Source organism: Melospiza georgiana, chromosome 1 (genome assembly GCF_028018845.1).
Source record: "Melospiza georgiana isolate bMelGeo1 chromosome 1, bMelGeo1.pri, whole genome shotgun sequence".
Taxonomy (NCBI): Eukaryota; Metazoa; Chordata; class Aves; order Passeriformes; family Passerellidae; genus Melospiza; species Melospiza georgiana.
This window is the reverse complement of record NC_080430.1, coordinates 4360382-4385033: the sequence shown is the minus strand read 5'-3', so window position 1 is coordinate 4385033 and position 24652 is coordinate 4360382. Positions and strand designations below refer to the sequence as shown.

General features: G+C 43.6%; 1 protein-coding gene across 2 annotated transcripts in view; it reads right to left on the bottom strand.

The window, feature by feature from the left end:
- CRHR2 (corticotropin releasing hormone receptor 2) overlaps positions 1–24652 on the bottom strand; it is a 150774-nt gene that overhangs the window by 46019 nt on the left and 80103 nt on the right. For both annotated transcript variants that reach the window (XM_058035908.1, XM_058035916.1), the window contains 2 exons: positions 20537–20622; positions 13345–13451 (listed from right to left, as the gene is read on the bottom strand). In XM_058035908.1, coding sequence (XP_057891891.1) covers positions 13345–13451; positions 20537–20622 — 193 coding nt within the window. The remainder of the gene's footprint in view (positions 1–13344; positions 13452–20536; positions 20623–24652) is intronic.

Here is a 24652-nt window from a genome sequence, read left to right as displayed (position 1 = left end):
TAATGCAATTCACAGCCAAGGGCAGGGAAAGCTTGAGGAATAACTGTGTCAGGTTTGCAGTGGGGAGGAGGAATCTGCAGGATAACAAAGTGTGTGGAGGCTGCAGGGCACAGCAGGGCTGCAGTCCCTGGAACAGAGGAACAATCTCTTGGCAGGCCCCTGAGAAAGCTGCTCTCATTTTCAGGCACTGCTGGAGGGTGCAGTTATTGTAATTTAGCAAGTGTAATTTTATTGTAATTTAGCAGGTGTAAAGCATCTGGAGGGGTGCTGAGGAAAGGGTCTCCCCATTCCAGGCTTTATTCAGGTGGGACTGCTCTGCTGGGCTCAGGAGCTCACCCTGTGCACAGAATTCCCCTCTGCAGCCAGGCTGGAGTCTGAGGTGGGCACTGAATGGAGGACAATTCCCAAACTGGGCAGCAAAAGGGCTGAACAACAGGAGAGCTGCAGCACAGCTAATGTTTGCTGAAAGGACAAAGCTGACCTTGTCACACTCATTCATCTCAGAGCCTGAGGGAAAAAAACCTCAGAATGCTCATAGGAGTCATTTATCCTCCACAGGTCTTTTCCTGGCTCTTGGTAGACAGGAGGTAGCTTAAATTTATGAGCCTTAATTTAAATGTAAATACCCCTGTTATTAATGAAAATGACCTGTCCCATATCGAGAACTTAAACACTCCTATCAGTCTTCTATGCCAATGAGCCCCACAATTCTTTCTCCTTGATTAATTAAAGTAACCAAACCTGTGCTCCAGGAGCAGCAATAACTACCCTCAGAGGCAGCACAGAAAAAGAATATTCCTATAACTCTGAAACTGGCAGGAGGTGGAATTTAGAACACATTAAGCTGTGTTAGAAGTCAATGAACTGAGCTTTTCCGGAGGCACAGGGGTTGGCATGAATGAATTCCCCCAAAATCCAGAAGCTAAGAAATTGGGGGTTGCTCTTACCTCAGGAGGGGGATATCAGTCTAGGGGTGGTGGCATTGGCAACATGAAGAAAATGAGAGCACAGAGAGCAGAGAGCTGCCTCTCAAGAGGGAAAGAATCACCTGGGAGAGGGGAGAAATGGGATCTGAGGGGACTGGGTGCTGAACTGCTGCTTCACACACAATTACAGCACTGCTGGCAAGGCATTGTGACTTACAGAGCCATTCAGAGCTCCCCAGCCCAAAGGATCTGATGATGGAAGGCTTCCTATTCCTCTTCATGTCAGGTAACATCACTTATGCCATTTCCACTTGTTTTACAAGGCCTGATGTGTGCTGAATGGAGCAAGAACAGCAGCACAAATCACCACCCCGGAGATCCCGAAGGCTGGCACATCACAAGACACCACAGACTGAGCTACAGGCTTCCACTGAGGAGGAGTTCATTATTTCCTTCCTACTCTCATCCTTTTCAGACAAGAATCACTGTTTGAAGCTTTGGCTGGACTCTTCTTCTGGCTCTTCACTGGTGCATGGGTCTGAGGATGGATGGAATAAAGGAATTGCAGGAATTCACTGACCACAAATTTAAAAGATTGAGGTCAGAACATAAAGACATAAGAACTTCCATGTTCACCCAGACCAATGTGCCATTTAGGCTGGGAATCAGTCCCTGTGAGGATCATTAAAATTAATTTGGGAAAGAGCACTGAAAACAGGGGTGTTGAACTGCAAGTCTGTCCTTGCTCTTACCTTCCTGCTCCTGGCAGTCAGGAGATATTCCTTATTCAGAAGCTGCATTTAAATGCATTAAATGACCTCACTGGTGGCCCCAACTCCTCCCATGGAGTCAGTGGACTCCTTTTGTGGTTTAGGTTCACTGGGGTCAGACCATGGATTACTCCACTCACATGATGGACTGAAGAGCTCATAACCTGTTATTCACAGCAGAACATCTTTGCCTCTGTGGGTTCCTCTTCTCTGCTTGTCAGCCCACTCCCAAGGGCTGGGTGAGGAGGCGTTTCCTCACAAATGCACCCCCTCCTGTCCTGTGGGAGCTGCAAGGTGAAGGAGCAGAAAAAGCCTGGTTCTGGACAGCAAGAAACTGCTCATCCATGGGCTGTGGGAGCCATGTGGGAGGAGTGCTGGTGCTGCACCCTGCAGTCACACAGTTCAGGCAGCAATCTCACTTCTGGCTGCGCCTGAGAGCTGATTTTGGGCAGGAAATATCCCCCTGAAATACAGCAGGGTCAGACAGGCACGAGCTAGGGGTGTGTGTCACCCTGAGTGAAGGAGCAGGCAGAAGGAAAAGGATTTCCTTGAGAAAAGGATGGACAATTTCTGACATGGAGAGCAAAGATATTGCCACTGGAGGCATCTTGGCTTTGTATTTTTTAAAAAATCATGTGCTTTCCCTGCTGAAGGGTATCCAGACACCTCCTCCTGAAAGGGCAGGAGGTTCTGATGAGGGCCTGATGCACAGGACTCCTGCTGTGGGTTTAGCAGAGGTGTCCTCATCTTCTCATGTTTTCATGTCTTCACATCCTCATGTTTTCATCTCCTCATGTTTTCATGTCTTCACATCCTCATGTTTTCATGTCTTCATCTCATCATCTCTTCATGTTTTCATGTCTTCATCTTCGCATGTTTTCATCTCATGTTTTCATGTCTTTATCTCCTCATGCCCTCATATTTTCATGTCTTCACATCTTCATGTTTTCATCTCCCCGTGTTTTCATGTCTTCATCTCATGTTTTCATCTCCTCACGTTTTCATCTCCTCACATCCTCATGTCTTCATCTCATGTTTTTATGTTTTCATGTCTTCACATCCTCATGTTTTCATGTCTTCATGACCCAGACAACTGGTTAAGGGATAAGAAGCACAAATACCGCTCTCTATCCTTCCATTTGGAGGAAATGATGAGGGAAGGATGAGGAAGAACCAGCAGATCATCAATACCTGGCTCTGAGCATGGTGTCACCAGGAGAATTTTGGGGTTTTTTCATCATGGGTTGGTCTACATGACACCAAACCTGTTTCAAAGGCTGATGATGTGAGGTTTTGGGTAGAGGAGTGCAGCAAGTGACAGCACACTCATGGGAGACTGAGTTATGAAGCGCCTTGTTTGACATTCGCAGGAATTTGGGGACAACTCTAGTGGAGCTTGTGCAGAGAAAGGAAACAAAGCTGGGGAAGAATCTGGAGCACAAGTTTGATGAGGAGCAGCTGAGGAGCTGGGGGTGTTTATTCTGCAGAAAAGGAGATCTTTTCACTCTCTAGAACTCCCTGATAGGAGGATGCAGCCAGGTGGGGGTCAGGCTCTGCTCCCAGGGGACAGGACCAGAGGAAACGGCCTCAAGTTGCATCAGGGAAGGTTTAGATTGGGTATAAGGAAAAATTTCTGTGCTGAAAGAGTAGTCAGGCATTGGAACAGCCTGCCCAGAGCAGTGGTGGAGTCACCATCCCTGGAACTGCTCAAAAACCATGCAGATGTGGCACTTGGGGACAGGGTTTAGTGGTGGGCCTGGCAGTGCTGGGGTAATGGTTGGAGGCAATGATCTTAGAGGTCTACTCATGTCGCAGACATTTTTATGAAAAATCCTTTCCTTAGGATTTTCCCTCCTGAGAAGCTGAGAGGCCTCAGGAACAAAATGTAAACATTGATTATCTGCTGCTGTGGAATGCAACAGCTGGATCTGTGATTGGCTCATGTTGGATGTTTGTAATTAATGGCCAGTCATAATCAGCTGGCTTGGAAACAGAGCTCGAGCCACAAACCTTTATCATTCTTTGCTATTCTATTCTTAGCCAGCCTTCTGATGAAACCTTTTCTTCTATTCTTTTAGTATAGTTTTAACGTAATATATATCATAAAATAATAAATCAGCCTTCTGAAACATGGAGTCAGATCTTTGTGTCTTCCCTCATCCAAGAACCCCTGTGTACACCCTCACATACTCCCAGCTTCAGTGAGTCTCCATGGATCTACAGGAAGATGTGTGCATTCCAGTGAATCCAGAGTGCCAGAGCATGTCTCTGGCTGTGCTGGCCAAACCAGATGAGATTATCTGGGATTTGGGATGAGCCTCCCTCTCAGCACACATACATACAGAGCACTCAGCTCAGCTCTGCAGCAGGCTGGACATGAAGAAGCAATTAAGGTGAAAGCCAACATGCTTCTCCTTGGCCTTCCTAATGAGCAAATCAAGAGACAGGTGTATTGTGAGAAATTGCACACAAGAACCTCTTTATTTGATCTGAGAACAGACCATGTTGTTCCCTGACTCAATTTCCAGCCACCAGCATCCTGAACTGCCTCGTGTGCAGGTGTCAGAGCTGAGCTTCCAGGAAGGAAAACAGCAGCAAAGGGGAAAAAAATCAAAATTCTCCAGCAGCTTACTGCAGCCTGGGTTAGAGGTGGGCAGGAAGAGCTTCTGATTGTTGGCAGAGAGAGGATGTCCTGCTTATTAATCCCACCAAATTACCTTAATTGTCTGATTCTACAGAGAAAGCAGAGAAATAGAAACCCCATTCCTTTTACTTGCAAAATTGTGAGATCTGGAAAGGCAGAAAGAAAATCACATCAATCCTTTCTGTAAAGGTGGCCTTACTGATTCAGAAATGGACATCCATAAATAGCCCTGCTAAAACTCAAAGTCATTTTCTGTTGATTTACTGGGTTTTTTCTCACTCTATCCATACAGTGGTATTTTTCCTCTGAGATGCACAGAGCCACTATTTTCTGATTCAAAGCATGAGACAAACAATTAACATTAACAATCATAATAATGTGCCAGCATGGTTGAAAGCTCACTGAATCAGTTGAATTATCTGCATTGAAATAATTGCAAATGAAAACTTTATTGAGGAAGCTTGGAAACCTTCTATTAATTCATGTAGTATTCCATTAATAATGATGTTCAATTAAGACTGCTGTCCCAAAGTCTCTCTGGAAACAGCTGAACAGGAGAAACAGGAGTGCACTTTGCTGGAGCTCTTCCCATCCCACGACTGGAATACACCAGAAGGAGAATCATGGACAATGCTTAAAAAATTATTTCCCCTCTTTAGTCTTTTCTAAGGCAGGCAAAGCACATCCACAAGCCATAAATGGCACAGAGTGGGAAGAATACCTCCCAGCAAGTTATTTCCCAGGCTTTGTGCCTGTCAGGGCCTATTTGCTTTCACCCACATGGAAGCCTCCCCTGAGGTCCCCACGGTTTCCTTGCCCTGTGTGCTCCATCAGTGACATATTCTGGAGCTGCTAATGCTTCCAGATGGGAGCAGCAGCTGGAGAGGCTGGCAGGGAAAATCAGATCCTTGGTGGCAGTGGCCTGGGGGAATGGAAATATCCCCACGGGAAAAGCAAGGGAGGAATGGAAGCCTGGAAGGAGGGGACAGCTTTATCAGGAGGGCAGGAGTGAAATGCTCAGGTGAAGAAGAGAAGCAGCAGCTTCCAGCCTAAAAATAAACCCACTGTGGAAGCATCTGTGTGTTTGTCTTTTCCAAAGCCTCGCTCTCCTGCCTTCAAGGTAGTTTTCAATCACAGGATGTGGGGCATCCTGCCTGCTTTGGACGCAAGGGCTTCCAGCACTGATGTTCCAGGGGTGGGAAGGATGCAGCCAACACAACACACAACAGGCAGGGCAGTCCCAGACTGGCTGTGCTCACTGCTTAAATAAGGGAGAAGTGAAACCCAGCCCCTGCAAACTCCACAAACACAACTTCAACCTTGACTGTGCCATCACGTCATCCACTGGAGAGAATTCCCAATTTTCACAAGAATTATTAAAATACAGATGGCTTTATTTAGTGCAGCATGGGTTTGTGGCTGAAGAAAAAAATGTAGGACTCTGCTCTAATTTGCTCTGCTCAATGGTGGTCAGATGCCAGTAATTTTTGAACAAAGAGATAACAGGGCTGCAAAGTGTCTTTTTTGAGCAGAAAGCACCTTGCAGCTCAGGTTTTCTGGCACAGGTTGTAGTTATCGGTCCACACTGTGGAAAGGTGAATGTTTTCCATGGAGAGTGACCACTGCAGTGGAATTGCACAAATCAGAGACAGGACTTCAGAACCCAGAGAGGGAGAGCTCAGAGTGGCTGATCTGGCTTACAGCTGCTGTTTGGGAAATACAGTGCACAGCATGTCCTCATTCATAATCCCCTCATGGGATTATAAAAAAAATAAAAAAAATCTGAAACCAAATTAATTTAAATGACCATCTAGAGAATTCAAAGGTTATGTTTTTTGTTTTTTGTTTTTGTTTTTTTTTTAACTTTTAATACAGTTACACAATTAGCAAAGTTTATTACATTATCCACATTTGCAGATACTGGGGTGATAAACCAAGGAGGAAAGACTCAACTTGCTGATGCTGCTGTTCACACTCTCCTTGGCCTCATTTATACCAAGACGTGGTGTGAAATATTTAATTATTTCGGAGCATTTGGCCAGGAATTCAGGAAAGATTGGAAAACTTCCAGATAATCATTCCTGTGCTAAATTCCTCATTCTCATGGTGCTCACTGGACATTAGGAATCGTATCCAGTGGCTCAGCCTGGGCTCATCCCCAGGGAAAGCTGCTGCTCCCATAACAGGCAGAGGCACCCCAGAATTACCAGGGGTGCCCATGGCCCATTTAGGGGTGACAGAAATGTCTGCCTTTCCCCTCTCTCACGCTTTAGCCGACAGAACAATATGAAGCAGCAGAATTCACAGAACCATGGAATTGGTCAGGTTGGAAAAGACCTCCAAGATCATCAAATGCAACCACTGACCCAGCACCCCTAAGCTCTGTCCCCAAGTGCCACATCCACAAGTTTTTTTAGCATTTACAGGGATGGTGACTCCACCACTGCCCTGGGCAGCCTGTTCAGTGCCAGGTCACTCTTTCAGTGAAGAAACTGTCCCCAATATCCAACCTGAACCTCCCCTGACACAACTTGAGCCCATTTCCCTTCTTCCTGTCCCTGTTCCCTGGGAGCAGAGCCTGATCCCCCCGGCTGTCCCCTCCTGTCAGGAGCTGTGCAGAGCCACAGGGTCCCCTCTGATCCCCCTTTTCATCAGGCTGAGCCCATCTCCCAGCTCCCTCAGCCTCCCCTGGTGCTCCAGACCCTTCCCCAGCTCAGTTCCCTTTCCTGGACACCCTCCAGCACCTAAATTATCTTTTAAATTAGGCAGAAGAGAAGGTTCCTGAGTGCTGAACAACTACAGTGGAGTTAGTGAGGGACCCACATGTGCAATCCCATAAGTGAAAACTGAAATTGAACCATTTAGCACTTGCACAGCTGCAGGTGCATCTGCAGTTCATAACTCTAAACATCAATTTGAAAACATATTCTCTGATTTTCCTTCCCAGAGATGACTCAGGATGTGTTTTTTTTAAATCAAATTGCACTCCTGAGCATGATTCATATATAAACTATAAAGACCCAACTTTGCTTTCCTCATTTCTCTGAAATGTTGGAGAAGTTGCAATGTTTTCTCCACTGTTCCCAAAACCATTCCATCATCATCAGAAGTAGAACACAGACAAGTTTTAGCTTGACAGCCAACATAGATCTAGATCTTGTAAGAGCAGTTCTATAATCAGAATTCAAACAAGCTCATGTCCATCTCCAAAAACTCACAGCCAAAATCTTGGCAGCAACAGAAACATACCAGCAGTGACAAACTTCTAGCACAGGATAGAAAGTGGCCTCCAAACCTCAGGCCAAGAGAGGAACTGAGCAAAAGCATTTAATAAATTCCTGATACTCTGGTTTGACTCAATTTTTTTCCTCTGCCACACTGCTCTGGGACCCCTCTGCTCTATGGGCTGGAAATCATCCTTTCATATCCACTCACAAATGTGTCTGCAGAGCACCCATACCCATTTTTCCTTGCACTGCCACTGTCCTTGATCATAAGCAGCTCTTCAGTTTGCAGTGTTTATCGCATGGTGTTGTATTTATAGGCAGCAACAACACTCCTCAGTGGCTTTCATTGTGCTAGGTTACAATACCACAATTTCAGGTGCAGCTTGTGAAACCTTTCACATTTTAAGAACAGAGCTCTCTGGGCACACTTTTAATTACTGGTATTGTTGCAGGAGCTCATGAGGGCCCTGCTGTCTCAGGTTTTATTTTGTGAGGGGTAGGCTCTACACAATGAGTGTAAAGAACAAGTCCTGCACATGTGAGATGAAGAGGGAACGAGTAAAGGCAGTGGGAAGCAAAGGCAATGGCCTGGGGTTAATCAATAGGAAAAGTGTTCCTGGCCTTCATCTGAGTTCATCAGATGAGACTCTTCACAGAGATTCAGGCAGTACAGGCACTTCAGATGTTTTGTATTTAAAGATGCCCCCCTCACTGGGTTTGTTCTCATTTACAGAGCTCCATAATTTCCATTCTTGCCTGTGGGAATTGGAAAAGCAAAACCTTCCACAGACACTGAAAGGTTTGATCTGCAACCTTAGAAGCTTAGATTGATGTAAAAATGCAGCACATAGACATTAAGCAGAAAAATGACAAACTTATGTTTCTACAGTTGTAAGTAAGAATATGCCTTAAGTAAGTGAAAAATTGTATTAATAATATAGTGAAAGGTTTATAATGCAAAAGTGTAGTTGTATAGAATAAGCTGAGTTTAAAAGTTATAATAGAAGCATTTATGTGCATGTGAGACAGAAGCCTATTGAACAAAAGTATTCAAAGTGCAGCAGAAGTGAGTGAAAGTGATAGATTAGAAAAGCAAAATAAACCCTACAGCAACTGATTGTTAAGTTAGAAAGTTCTATATTACCTTGTAACAAAGAGCTTGTGACTACTCTGGAGCTATGGCCAACTGCCTGCTCCTCTAAAATCTCACAGCCTCTGAGACTGATGTTTATCTGAGCAATAAATCCTCCTTAACCCCAAAATAGCCCCATCCCTTCATTTTTAGCAGAGATACCTGCCTTTCTCTGTGGTTTTCACTGTGGACTGTTACAGGGTGGCCCAGAGCTGTGTTCAAACCCACCCTGCTCCCAGCCCAGCCCAGGATTCATGGGGAAGTTTAAAATTGCATTTGTTGAATCATGAATGAAGTTGCAGATGGACAGACTGAGCTGGGCTGGGTGGGAAGGCAGGAGGTGAGGGGGGACATGGAGCACTGACATGAGCTCTGTTCAGTGATATCCTCACCTGGGACTTGCTCCTTCCTCCTGCTCCACAAAAAGAAAAGATTGTGCTTTAGATGTGGAGCCAGCTCTGCTTTAATCACATCAGAAATCTCATCCTTTTAAAGGCAAACCAGAACTAATTGTGCACATCTCCTCTCCACTGAGATATCCTGCAGGTTCTGAGAGGTGCCACTTCACTCTGCTCTATGAAACCTGCTCTCTATTGATGCTCTGCATTTCTCCTGACAGGTTTCTACAAATTATTTCATCAAACTCTTCCATTCTTACAAACAGAGGGCTGCAATCCTGCCAAGCCTGCAGCAGACTGAAGAGTAACAGGATAATTCAAAGGAGCTTGGAAGAGGAGAGGATAAAGGAAAGTAGATAGGAGATGGTTGAGGGGAAGAAAATAAAAAAAGAAGTGATTACATTGTTTGAAGAAAAAAAAGGTGCAGTCTTTTGGGAAGAAATAATATGTGGGATTTAGGAAATCTGTGTGTAATCATAAAAAAAAAATGGGGACACTGCCTCAGGCCTGTGAGAAAAAAAAACACATCAGATGCTTTACTGGGAAATAGAAAGAGCTAAATTTAAGGGCTACAAGAAAGCAGAATTTCCCTCGAAACCTCAGTTTGCTTTCACTGCCACCATAGCAGTGACAGAAGATGTTATGACAATGTTTTTGGGTTTGGTTGTTTTTAGAGCTGCCTTTATCCAGCAAGGACATATCATTTTAAATCTCCAGCCTGTGTTCCTGTCAGCACTGTCCTTTATTGGATTCAAAACTCAGCAGGGACGTGGATTCTTCCCAGAACAAATACCTTTCTTCCCTTACTTCTTTTCTGATAAGCACTGCACAAATAAAACTTCTGATGGAATCCACTCAGGTCACTGCTGGCCACTGCCACTGTTCAATAACAAGGCAGGAGTTTTACAAAGGACTCTTATTCCACCTCAGAGGATGCTCTAACAGCACAGTGACAAGGGAAAATCCAGGACAAAGCAATCTGGGTTTCTGCATTATCAGCAACAGCAAAGGAAAACTGTGATTCAAAATAAGTATTTTTATACTTTGGAATTTTTATTATTATTTTTTTTCTTCAGCTTGATTGTTATTACTGATAGCAGAATCTCTCCTATGGAAAATTTCTGCTTCAGCAGTGTGAGATTGTGATTCTGTGGGATGATGAGGCTGAGTCAGTGGAGGGAGGGAGGGAGCAAACCTTGACTATTAATGAGAACAAACAGACTGAGAATCCCAGCAGTGCAGATCCATTCAACAATGCCAAGTGAAGTACCCTGAGCAAATCTCCCCAAGGCCTGTATTGGAGATCAATCCACTTCTGCAGCACACTTTGTGCACAAATCCATTGTTTCTCCTTCTTGCTGAATTCCTTTCTGTTGCTGAGTTTGTTTGGTTTTGCGTGGTACAGACAGAACAGCTCTCACAATTTTAAGAGCACCAACGTTTAGACCTTGAGAAAGTGATATTGACTTGCTGCCACAGTGACTCACTGGCATTCAGCCACTGTGCCAGCAACAATCAAGGCCTCTCCTTCACTTTTTATTATTTAGGTGCTAAATGAAATGTTTGCTGGCTTGGTTGTCATTGTGAGGTTCAGGTGTGACAGAACTGGAGAAAACAAGGCTGAAATGGGTGCTCACAGGAAAAGGGGGCCCTGGCTGAGCTCTCATCCCCTCCCAGCTGTGTTGGGGACGCAAATGGCAGATGATTTCATCACCTGCCCCTACACCTGAGATTCCTGACCCTTTAAACACTGAGACTGCTCAGTGTTTAGGGCAGCAGGACTCATCTGCTAAACGGAGGGTGGGCTGGGAACAAAGGATGAAGTTGCTTAAGGAATGGAGGAAGAATGAAGCTGGGTACAAGGGGACAGGATAAATTTGGAAAAATGGGGTTGAGATCCAGTTTGTTCCCCTTTCTCAGTTCAGCACAAGTGAGGACTAAGCCCCACTGGGCTGGGGCAGCACCAGTGATGGTGAAGCTCATTTCCAAAAGCAGAACACCCTCCTGACCAGCCGAAAAAATCCTTTATTGGATTCAAAACAGCAACACCTTTTGCCACGCCAGCCAAATATTTCACCTGCTCCTAAAACCCCCAGAGTTAAAGATCCCAAAGTCTTGCCACAGTTCTGCTCCAACAGAGCAGGTGTGCTCCGAAATAGGCTCACACTGCAACACTGGGGAAGAAGCACAAAAATTGGGAGCAGATGTAAAACTTGAATCTTCCTGCGGAGTCCTCTATTGAGGACCTCAATGAAGATTCACCCTCCTTGAATCTTCCTCTATTTTCACTCTCAGCAGGCACTCATGGAGCGAGGTAGAAGGATGGAGTAGGGCAGGAATAAAGAACTGGCAGATTTCTACTTTAGGTCAAGATGAGGAATTGTCAGATTGTATTTTTTTGGCCAGGAATTACCTAAATTCTCTCCTTTCACCCAATTCCATCATATCTTCTTCCATCCAAAATAAAAGAGCATTAAAAAAAGCCCCAAATAATAGAAATTGATTATCAAAATGGATTTGTTCTTGGGGCACTTTATAGAGGTAAATTTGACAAAGATGTCCATAGCCCAAAATTTAGGTAGGGACAATCTGTAATGAAACATGAATTTGGGTTGCCTTCCCTGGAACATCTTTAGAACTTTAGAAAATTGATATATATTGAAAGGAATCTCATGCTGGTTAACTCTGGCTGCACACAGGACATGTTTTGCAATGTGAATTTGAAGAGATGGACTATCTTAATTCATAGCATGTACAGGAAATTCTTAATTGCTGCTACTCAGTTGTTGTTTCTAATGTTGAAGCTGAGTGCAGAATTTAAACCTTAAGTTTAAATAACAGAAGAACAATTCAGAAGAATGCAGGTGAGCCACCTCTGTGTTTGAAGCTGGATAACATTTATATCATCCTACCGAATTGTTTTCTGTGTTATTTACTCAAGCATTTATAAAAGGCTGAGCATGAAAGCAGGGAATATAGCTCCTGCAATGAATAATTTGCATTCTTTATTCAGTGCAAATTAATTCGGGTCTCCAAGCACTGTGGGAATTAGCTTTATATGCACTGTAGAGGGCTCGTAATGGAAGTTTAAACTGATGCATCATAAAAGTTCCCATTTAATGTTTTAAGGTGCTTTTTTTGTTTCCATTAGCATAGATTATTCTGTTTATAGATGCTGGAGTGAGAGAAGATACCTATTGTTATTAGAAAAGGCCTTGTTAGGGATGCTCAGAAGACTTAGCAAAGACTTTGGGGATGCTCTGCTCCAGGAAAACAGTAATTCTTGCACTGAGATCACTGCCAATCATGCTGCTGTACTCCTGGCCAGGGGGAGGATGTCCTCCACCCACAGTTTATCCTCTGCTATTAGAACAGAAGGTTTTTCTTAAGGGTTATCATTGCACAGCACTCAGTGGAGCTGGTTTTGAGGTTGAACTCTCCTGGACAACACAGCACAAATTATACAGAAATGCCAGGCATGGAATCCAAGAGATAAAATAGAATTAACCCATCCGGCCACTCCTATGAAAATATATCCTGTGATTCGGGCAGTGGACGTACATGTGATGACTGATCCACGTCTATTTGTTTTCCACCAGTTTGCCTTTCCTCCTGTCCTTTCTCTTAACTGCAGCCCTAACTCTGCTTTCTCTGACATCTCCATTTCCCAAACTCCCTTCTGCACCCTGGACCAGATCAGGGAAGGGTTTCTATGCCGTCCCCTTGATTTGCATTCATCATTTCATCAGCACTGCTGGGGATTAAGCTCCACTAATGATGTTCCTCTTTTTATTAAGAAAACTTCTAAGCCCTTTAATGAAGGAAAGACCAAAAATTAACCCAAAGCAAAATAGAAAGATTTCGTTCTGTCTCCTTTGATTTAGATCCAGGTTTCAGTTACCATGTTCTGCCTTGTGAGAAAACAAAACTAGCCCTCAAAACTTGGAACTTGACACACTCAGATCTTGGTCTCCCCTAATGAAGAACACTGTGCTCACTGAATTTTTTTTTGCTGCATCAATAAATCATGTTCAGTTCTTTCCCTGACCCAAACATGCTTCAGCTCCTACGCTCAGGAGCAGCTCATCCAGCACATCAGTCAGCAAAACCACACAGATCTGCTCAGGAATATAAAAGCCATGACCACTTTCAGGACCATCCACGACCTGGACAGAGTCAGAAGAGGGCTGGAACAACCCAGAAAGTGTCACAAAATTGAGTTAGAAACATGCAAACACATTACTCACCTCAAGCACAAGAAAAGCATAAAGGCAACTATGAGGGCCCCCACTGAAATACAGTGGCCCAGGTAGTTTATGATGAGAGCAATCTTGTAATGGAGCGCATACTTCCTCTGGAGGTAAAGAGATAACAGCATTAAATCAGCATCAGTCTCTAAGCACTGCCATCCAGGAACAGTTCAGCACTTCAGAAAACAGTCATTACTTTTATTTGTCTCAACTTTTTAATGATATAATAGTACCAGGGCTGATGCCTCTGTGTAAGGCAAATATATTGTCCAGGCACACAGGCTTGGTGTCATTTCAGTCTGGGATTTGTCCACAGTTTCTTACAAATATAAGCAAAACAAATTATCTTGTCTCCACTTTCCCCTTTTTTATTATTATTTTTTTTCCCATTTCCTCAGATTTATTTGATTCAAATCTTTGTCATTTTAGGCAACAATCCTAAAGACACATCTCAGAATTTCAGAAATTATTAAACATTATTTTCTTAGGAAACAACAGTCTTAATGAGCCAGGTTATGCCATTTTCCTACTCAAATGGCTTGGTTTTCACACAAAAATGTCAGCAAGAATAAATAACAAGCCCTTCCCACACAGGCAGGTTTTCCTCTGAGGGACATTCCTTGCAGGCTGTGATCTTTATCCTTCAAACCAAAGCAGAATAAAAACTGGAACCCATTGGTGTCCCTTCAGTTCTGATAAACCAGGGATCCTGTTGTTTTTAGCAGCAACCCAAATATGTAGTGAAATTTTCTCTATTAGTTTCTATTTCCTTGCACGTGGGGGAGATTGTTGGCAAGTTCTTGATCTTGTAAACAAAAAATTAAGTACAGAAGTGCTTCCATCTAAATCAGTGAATTTAGGGATTTAGTGATCAAAATTTGGCCTTGTAGAAACATCTTTATTGGTGGGCTGCAGTTGGCTTTGGAGAAAGGAGAGGCATCTCCTCTTTGCCTGGCTAGGGAGAAGTAGAATGACGCTATTTAGATAAATACTGAAGATGGCTGAAAAGAGGTTTGCTACTGGAAGACTAAATGTCCCTGAAAAATATATTTATTATTAGTTTTGACATTTATTTATTTTCAAGTTAAGCAGATCTTTCCCCACATTGGGATGCTGCCCTCCTTCAGAAGAACAAGGCTCTTAAAAACCAAACCACCTACATTTCCTCTGGTGATAAAAACATGAAAGCAAAATCCTACAAATGGTATGATTTTAAAAAAATAAATTGGTTGATTTTTTTTTTTTCATTTTTTTCCCTAACAATTTCCCTTAACATTTTACTCCAGTGAAAGGAATTTGTCAGTGAATGAATGTTTGGCTGAAAGTACAACCAGCAGCTGTAGCTCATCTGTTCCATTGTTCTGTGAAGATAAGCATCTCCCAGCACTTTGCCAGAGAGCCAGGGAGCTCTCTTGGAATCATTTTTGTGCTGAAACCTGCCTGCATCTTCAGCTCACAGAGTAATGTGCTGTTTCTGGACACAACTCAACCACGCAGAGTATTTTTGAAGTCTTTTATAAAATCCCCTAAAATAAACTTCCCCATCCACGGGCCCATTTTCTGAATCGCCTGCAGGTGAAAAGAAAAAAAAGCAACAAAACAAAGCTGCAGAATTCAAATTCCATAGTGTGTTTTATTCATCATTCAGTTGAGGAGATACCTGAAGGGAAAGGAAACTCACTTGACCTGCTGTGCCTACCTGTGCAATGCTGTTTTATTTAACAATGCCCTGGCAAACTGCAGGGCTCATTGACTCTCCTGCTTAATTGACAGAGCCAGAGGATCACAGAACATCCCAAGGGATCCCAAAGGATCATTGATTCCACTGCTTCTCGCACCACTATCAAATCCCAAACCCATCTGACTAAGAGCTGCTTTCAGAATTGCTCATTTAGGGCTAGAAATCTCTTGGAAGATGGCAAACCTTGTGTTTTTCCAGCACGAGGTTCCTGCTCTGTAAGTCTGACCTTCCTTTGGCTCCTGAACACTATTTCAACTTCACTCAAGTTTTAAGAAGGTGTGGTTCAAAACATGAGGAAATTAATTGGAAAAATAAACGTACGAAACTCCTGTTTGATGCACTGATGCTGAAGGAAAAACAGGCACGACTTTCGTATTTTCTGCTTCTGATGCTAACAAGGTTTCCTGAAGGCAAATTCAAACATCACAGAAACAAGAACTGCCTGGGTGCCTAGGGAAAACTAAACTGACAGGGTGGCAAGATCACTTTCCACCAGCCTACATGCAATCTGCATCTCTGCTGGAATGGGAGGCAATGTCTTCAGGGCTGAAAAGCACGTGCCCAGAAAATCATGTGTTTGCTCCCCAAAGCTCAGCTCATGTCAAACACTTGCACAGCTCTTTTCTGGCTCGCCCTCTTGGACACCAATACATTTAAAATGTCAACAACCTTCTCCTGTTACCTAATATCCTTCTGTTTCAGGGAAGGTTCACTTCACTAAAACAAAGATTTAAATTCTATTCAGGGTTAGGAGGAGGGTTGCTAGAAATGAGCTAGAAATTAGAAATGAGCTAGAGAAGGAGATCATAGAATCCTGGAAAGGTTTGGGTCAGAAGGGACCTTAATGATGATTCCTGCCATGTCAGGAGTGCCAGCTACTAGAACAGGTTGTTCAGAACCCCTGACCTGATCCAGTCTGATCTGGAACACTTCCATGGATCAGGAATCCATGGATGGGGAATCCAGAGATGGGGAATCCAGACATGGGGAATCCAGACATGGGGAATCCATGGATGGGGAATCCAGAGATGGGGAATTCAGAGATGGGGAATCTAGGGATGCTTTTACCCCCTGGCCACAGCAGGTCACACCACTGCAATCCCATTCCATGACAATAGACATGACAATCATTTTACACCAGGCAGGGCAGAGGTGTCTCCACAGCTTCCAAAGCCTGGCAGAGGTGTCTCCAGAGCTTCTGAAGTGAGGAATGACAGCACAATGTCTTTACCTGCACTGGCTTTGCACATCTTAGGCCTGCTGGGCTCCCCTCCAGGCTAATGACAGACTCATTCTGCCTAGGGCACTTTTCCCCTTGCTTCAGCTGCAATGGGACTGCTTAACCTGTCATGAACAATTCAGTGAGTGATCTGAATCAATAACCAGCTAATAAGAGCACTCTCAGACCATCTGACAAGGATCTTGCCTCCTCTAACAGAACTCACTGACAGGTCCTGCCAGCGTTTACAGCTCACGTCTCCCTGGGAGGCCGCACAGCCACTGCCACTCAGTCACTTCCAATCTCCTCCCGGTGCCAGGATGATCTCAGCACCAGCACAGCTTAAGGACACCTCCCCAAAGACTTTCAGAAGCAACTGGGAAGCGTCTTTGTCATGCCAGATGACTCTGAGCTCACTGCTTTCCCGTCCTGAGCCAGCTGGAGCTGCTGTGGCTGAAGTGACCGTGCTCCCATGCAGGATACATTAGCCTGAGCCCAGCGTGGTGCTAACTCAGCTACTCAGCTTGAAGCCACCTCAAAGCATCAGCAGAAGCAAATGCACATACAGCTGCCACAGACCACAACACCAAAGTCCCTGATTTATAGCTCTTTTTGGAGGCTAAGATGTTTTTTTGTGCTGCCTGAGACGCTCACTTTTCTTCTAAGAAGAGCAGAGATTTGTGTGCAGTGAAGGCCCTTCCAACACAGGAGCTTGTAGGCTGAGGAGAATCTTTCCATTTGTGCCACCAAACAGCCAGATGGACCAAAATTATTTCTATATCTTGTTCCTGTGCCTGGAGAAAGAGCCAGCTATTTGTTGAGAGGGTGAGGTCAGTCTGACAGGAGGACACCAGCACTTGGGTGTCCCCAAGGCAAGGGTTAGGGGCAGCTGTGCACACACAGGCACCTTGTGTCCCCTGAGGTGCACTGGGGACTCCTGTGATTCCCAGCTGGTCCTGGTGGGACCTCCATGGCTGAATCAGAATTTTTAAGGTTGGAAAAGACCTCTAAGATCATTGACTCCAACCATCCTGTTCACCACTAAACGTGTCCCTAGCTGCCACACCCACAAGTTTGAATACTTTCAGGGATAGTGACTCCACCACTGTCCTTGGCAGGCTGTTCCAATGTCTGAAAACCCTTTCAGGGCAGAAATTTTCACTAATACCCAGTCTAAACCTCCCCTGACACAACCTGAGGCCGTTCCCTCTCCTCCTGTCGCTGTTCCCTGGGAGCAGAGCCTGATCCCCCCTGCTGTCGCCTCCTGTCAGGAGCTGTGCAGAGCCACAGGGTCCCCTCTGATCCCCCTTCTCTCCAGGCTGAGCCCTTTCCTAGCTCCCTCAGCCCCTCCTGGTGCTCCAGACCCTTCCCCAGCTCCGTTCCCTTCTCTGGACAGGAAGGACACAGGCATTCCAAGGGACATTTTAAACTACACCACACAAATACATTTAAGGAACTAGATCTCAGAGTGGGAGTCTAGCAGCAAATCACTCCCCAGAGCAGAGTTTTAGCAGCTGCTGCCACAGGTCCCAACCACAAGCAGAGCATGGATGCATTAATAAACCCAGTGAATGGGTGTTACCGAACTGATGGCCCCTAAGAGTGACCCACAGCTGGAAAAACCATAAAATTTCTACTCGTACATTACCAAAACTCTGTCATAAAGCATGGGATTGATGTTGAAAAGTCCCGTTCCTGTCCCCTGTTATCAATCACTGAATTAAAATCATGTGATTCTTCAGCACTCTGCCTGTGAGTGGTCAAGCTTAAAAGCAGTGTTGTTTTTTTGGATTAAAAATAAGTACAAGTCACAGGGCATTACCCCCCCCAGATGATGTTAAGCATCTGCTAAACTCAGAAAACAACAATAGACCCACTTGTGTGCCTGAATCTCACCTTTAATCAAAATGGAGCAAATCTGTGGGGATTGTTACTTTTTTCTGTCATTTTTTTTGAGATCACAAAGTATTCATCTGTAACACTGAGCATTATGAGAGATTTCAAAAAAATTCACAAATATTAATATTTGCAAAGCTTGTCACAAATCTTTAAAGATCTAATAAATGAGTTTTTAAGCCTCTGTAAGCAAGGGTGGGGGAACATCTGCACTTTCATCTGTTTAAGAAACATGCTATTTAAGGAGTTTTAAGCTATCACCATAGCTGCAAAATTTTTAAAAGCAAAAACAGAGAAAAGGGAATAATCCTGTCCTCTAGTCACAACACTTCTCCAGCCTTTTCAAATAAAACCCCTCTGTGTTTGCCTGTGCACAGACAGCCACTGTTGGGAGCCATGCAAACACATAATGAGTGTTTTTAAAATGCAGCAGCCTTTTCCTGAGTGGCTGCAGCTCCCAGCTCAGGTTTCCTGTACCACCTAAACCCCACCAGAGATATCAAATCTTGGCCCAGCTCTGCTCCCCATTCTCCAAATCAGCCCTGGCTGCTCCACATCCCCTCTCTTGCTCACTTTCAGGACATGGTCAGTCTGTCCCTCCCAGTGCCCCAGCTTGTGCTGGCCCCAGCACTCCTGCAACAATGCACTGAGATGCTTTAGGGACCTGATTGATCCAAAAAATGGCCCAGCAGCAAGTTAGCTTTTCATTTTAAATGGGAATGAGGATCTGCACTGGGGTGGTCCCAGCTTATGTTGGCCCAAATTGCCTTGGGAGCTTCTCCACCATGCTAGAACACCTTGAGTGTCCCCCTGGGTGGCCGCCAGGTACTGGCACAACTTTACCTAATTCCTAGAAGCCTCTAGGAAAAGGAGAGGGGTTAAATTAGCCAGAGGATAGGAACAGGTTCCTCCTCAGCAGCTGGTGTGTTGTTATTTGTGATTCACTGGAGAAAACCCAGACTGACCACACTGGACCTTACAGGATGGATGCTGCACCACAGCCAGAGCACATCCTGGCTCTGTGGGGTGCAGCACCAGCACAGAGAGCCCCTGAGAACTAAATGTGGGGTCTCATCTTCCTCCTCTCTGTCCCTGGCATGGCACAACTACAAGGACACAATGAGTTGAATGAATCCCCAATGATGCCTCAGCTTTTATAGTCTGAGTTTCACATCAGGGCATGGTGAGCTCTGTGCACACAGCAGGGAGACAAAACAATTCCTGCTCCAGCTGGGCACCAAGGACAAATGACCCAAATCTCAGCCCAGGAGCACAAACCCCGTGGGCTGGAGAGAGAAAAACAAGCAGGGTGGGACTGCCTGGGCTAAAGCTGGAATGGGACAATGAACTGCAAGGTGCAAATGGAGCAGAACTGATCCCAGGGAGAGACCCCGGCAGCGCTCGTGCATTTTGGGGCCATTTTGGTTCATCTTGGGTGCAGCCCTGGCTGGGCTCTGGTGCTGCCCAAGGTGCATCCATGGAGGCCTCCTAATAAATCCCTGCTTTATTCTTTAGCTCCATCTAGTCTCCAAAACAAACCAGCCTGAGCTGCTGGGCTCCACCTTGGCTCCTTGAGGGAAAAGCCACTCCTAGCAGAGACAGCACAAAGCCTTTGTGGATTTGTGTCCCACCACAGCACTCAACACAGGAGGAAGAGGAAGAGTATGGAGGGCTTGAAGGCTTAAACTGTGTGAGGGTGAATGTCAATGATGTCTCTGAGACATCTGAAAAGAAAAGGGCTTTGCATAATTCCTCACAGCCCTTCTGAAGGAACTTAATCCCATATGCTAATTTAAATCTGATAATTCTTATATCATGCAAGACTGGTTCCATTTCTTAAAGACAGCTGGGTCCTGAGTCTACTTTTTATGTATTTTTTCTGTTGCTGCCCCTTTACATATTTGCTTAAGGAGAAATGACATTGAGATCTGTAAAGGTCAGTTGTTGATGAGGCCTCAGAATGGGCAGATATAGGGTGGAATCAGCTGGTTGAACTTATTTTTTAGTGCCAAAGAGGCTTTAGGTCTTATTGTTCTTATTGCTAACATTTACTGTAGCAGCTGTAGGCTCTGAACAAAGCTAGGAAAAATCTGCATAAACACACATCATCAGGGACAGAGTGAGATAAAGCATCCTTTTTAAAAAAACCATGTGAGCAGGGGATATGGAGAGAGGATAAGTGATTTGCCTCAATTCACGGGGAGGTTTTGTTGCAGAGACAGAAATGGAATCTCTCTCAGAGGTCCCAAATTAGCACGTTAACCTTAAGTTTAGTTTTGCATCCATTTATGCTGAGAAATCTCATTGAGAAGAATGAAGGGAAAAATACAGACCTTGTCATCCAGAATAGGCTCGCACTGAGAGTAGTTTATCTTGGAAGCCCATGTCCCATTGCCCAGGCATTCTCTGTAGGCATTTCCTGGTACAGACCAAAATAAAAGAGAGATGAACACTCTGTGCTGGACTTAGAACAGCTTAGACATTTCACAGGTTCAAGACAAGACTGACAGAACAGATTATTTACAAGGCAAATCAACTTATCCCACCTCTGTGATGACTGGAGCAACCCACTCAGAAGAGGAGAAATAAATAACAAACACATCTACAGACCACGAGTATTTAAAGGTATTTATTAATAGTTTTTTTTTCACAGAATATTAATTCAGTAGACAGAAAAGGTATGAAAACACTGCAACTGAAACTGGTGTTGTCCCAAGGTGCCAGTTCTCACAGACTGTAAGTAGAAATCACAAATTACCAAAGCAGAGATTTAATGTCCAAATTCAACATCACCCTGCAGGGCTCTGGGAACTCCATGTGGCAATAGTGGGGTAAAGAGGGGAGTTCAATTTCTGGCAAGCACTCTCTTCATCCCAAGGAATTCCAAGAGAAAACTGCATTTTTCCTGTACAAACCCTCCTGCACTCCTCAAAGGCACATCCAATTCCAAGCAAGAGGCTCTTGGTTTTTTCCATTCTTATTTTGAACTGTTTCTTAGAAACAAGAGAATTAAAATAAAACAGGAAATCCAGAAAGATCCCCAAAGGACCAATACAGGCAACTTCCTGATGGACTCCTCATGATGTTGTTGCTGCCCTTTACCCAGTTTCTTTTTGGGCCTTTGCCACGGTCATTTAGTGCAGGAAAATCAAATGGTCCTAAATGTGCTGCTGACACCAGCCTTTGAAAAAGGTCAAGAGACTTTTGAAAAGGTGCTTTTGAAAAAGGTAAAAAAAGACTTTTGAAAAGGTCCTTTTTCTTACTGAGAAGGGAAATCAACAGTCCCTGCAGATGCTCCAGGTGACACTGTACCCACACAGATCACTGAATTTCATATTGCTGGTGTCTAGTTGCACTTTTCCGCTGTTCCTTTTTGGAGTGATGAGGCCAAACTAAACAAAACAGTCTGAGTGGGGTTCAGGTGGTAGGATCTGATTTACATCCCTAAAAGCCCTTGCATTTGTCCCCTCCTTTGGCCAGTGCTGAAGCTCCCTGTGCAGAATTGTTGCTGACTTTGAGCCTCTGTAGCAAACTCCTGACTCTCCAGATGAGCTGATGCTTAGTCGGATGCTGAGTCCCACTTCCAGAGTACTGCTCATATAAACCATTATTTTATTCATTCAAACCCTTGTTTTACTCATTCTGACTCTTCATTTTCCCTGGTTGTATCCCACAAACACAATCCACACCCTGAGAGGCACTGGGGATGCACAACCCACATCAGTGCAGCTCTCTGAGCTGTCACAGCACATGTCCCACAGGGTGAGGGCATGGACAGCAGGGGGAAAATCAAACTCTGAATTTCTCTTGTCCAGGATCTCCTCCAGTATCAGTCATTTCTCAACACCAGGTGCCATTGCTAATTTATACCCCACAGTAAAGGTTTTCTTCTTTTTCCTTTCCTTTTCTCCTCTCCTTTCTCCTCTTTCCTTTTTCCTTCCTCCTCTTTCCTTTCTCCTCTTTCCTTTTCTCCTTTCCATTCTCCTCTTTCCTTTTCCCTTTTCCTTTTCTCCTCTTTCCTTTCTCCTCTTTCCTTTTCTCCTTTCCTTTTCCTGTTCCCCTTTCCTTTCCCTTCTCCTTTCTTCCCTCCCTATGTTCCTTTCTCCCTCTCCTTTTCTCTTTCTCTTTTTCCCTCCCTCTCTCTTTTTTAATGACAAAATGCAGCTCTTTTGGCCAGTGCTTTAAAGGAGAAACATCTCATTTATTGGGTGAGGTAAGACCTACACTGGAGGCACCTGGAGGGATCAGCTCTTGCTCATGCACTGTGTGCAGAAAGACACTGGATTAAGTTCAGTTTTTCTTAATGATTGTCACAAAAAAAGAAAAAAAAAAGGGAAACAAAAAAAGGAAGAATCATAATGGAGAGCTCCACTGTAGAAACAAACAATGATCACCCAAGAAGAAAATAACACTTAAATGATCTTTCTAGGGCAACAAGAGCTAATAATAAAGAAATGAAGCTATTAGCACTATTTTTTTCCTAGTTGAAAAACAATTGTGTAAAATCTCATTTTCCTAGACAAATGACATACCAAAGAACTCAGCATACTTTCTCTTAGAATTTCCCCTTCCTTCCTGACTTTATTCTCAAGAAGGAATAATTCAAACAGAGATTTGGTGGTTATAACATGGGGTTATTTGTGCTCTGTGTACACTTGCACTTGTTATTGTATGACAGAATAATATATTGTTATTGCATGACACAATAATATATTGTTATTTAGTAACACAACTGGACAAGGAGAATGAATGTTCGTGCAAATGAATAATGAGCAGTAGATGAGTCAGGATGGCACAGGCAGCACTCAGCCTTTGTGCACAGAGCTCTTGACACATCATCCAATATTCACTCCTGGGCCTCAGTCTGTTGTCTCTTCTTCCACTTTAAGAATTTTTATTTCCTTTTGTTGTAGATTTGTGGCTCTTGGTTTCTTTGGCTTAATTTAGAATCTGACTCCATGTTTTTGGAAGGCTTCTATTCTATTCTATTCTATTCTATTCTATTCTATTCTATTCTATTCTATTCTATTCTATTCTATTCTATTCTATTCTATTCCATTCCATTCCATTCTATTCTATTCTATTCCATTCCATTCCATTCCATTCCATTCTATTTCTATTTCTATTCTATTCACTATACTAAATAATGGAGAAAGGACACAGACAGAAGGTTACAAAGGATGATCATGGAAACTCATGACTGCTTCCAGAGTCCTGACACAGCCGGCTGTGATTGGTCATTAAGTCAAAACAATTCACATGGAACCAATCGAACAATCACCTGTTGGATAAACAACCTCCAGACCACTTTCCAAAGCAGCAAAACAAGGGAGAAGCAATCAGATACTATTGTTTTCATTCTTCTCTGAGGCTTCACAGCTTCCCAGGAGAAGAAATCCTGGCAAAGGGATTTTTCCTGAAAATATGATGGTGATAGCACACAACAGCAGCAGCAACATTCACAGCTCTCCTGGACTCTGAGGTGATGTAAAAGGGGTCTCCACCCCTGGAAAACCTCATTCCACACCACCAAAAAGGAAGGTAAAAAAATCTGAGCACGGCTACAGCAAAGCCTTGGCAGGAACACAGCTGGGATACCCAACTCTCCCCGACTCCAGCTCTTGGGAAAGTCCAGCTCAGTCTATTATTTTATGGCTCTTCACAGAATATATCCAGATAAACAACCTAACACCCACAGGAATGTCTCAGTTTTATGTATTTATACACACACACCCACGTTACAGAGAGCCTGAACTTCATTCTTAGTGGAGTAGAACCATTTAAGAGCAAGTGAGAAATTCAAGGTGGAGAGAAAAAGTTCCTTGAATAAAAAGAAAATTAGTGTTCCATTGTTGGGTTTGTGGGTTTTTTTTTTTGTTTCTGTTAAGCTTGGGGTTGAAGTGTTTGACATAATATTTTGTGTTTAGATTTAGATGTTTATTATTTCTTATTTATATTATAGTTTTGTAAGTTGAGCGCTTTATAGTATTTTATTGTCTGCTATTTTCTAACAGACAAAAACCAAATCCCAAAAATACCACTGACACACAACATAATAAAAAACTTAAAGCAAACAATAAAAGAGAGTAACTTAAACTCTCCATACTTCAAACAACTATTAAAGAACACTTTCTACAATTGTGATCTGGTACCTTATAACTACGGATTTTAACAGATTTCCAGATAACCACCACAATTTTAACAGATTCACAATACATACTACAAAAAGTCAAATAAAGAAAACCTCTTACCACATTTAAGAAAGTCTTAAATAGAAAATAGAAGCATTGTATTTATCAAAATACTTATAAATAGAACCATTGCATTTATCAAAAAAATCAGACTGTGATAATCACAAATCTGTCTGTTTGCAGGGCAAACGGGACTTTTAAGGAACTCCAGCATATTTGTTGTTTCCATAAAAAGAATAAAAGAAAAAGCTGATCAAC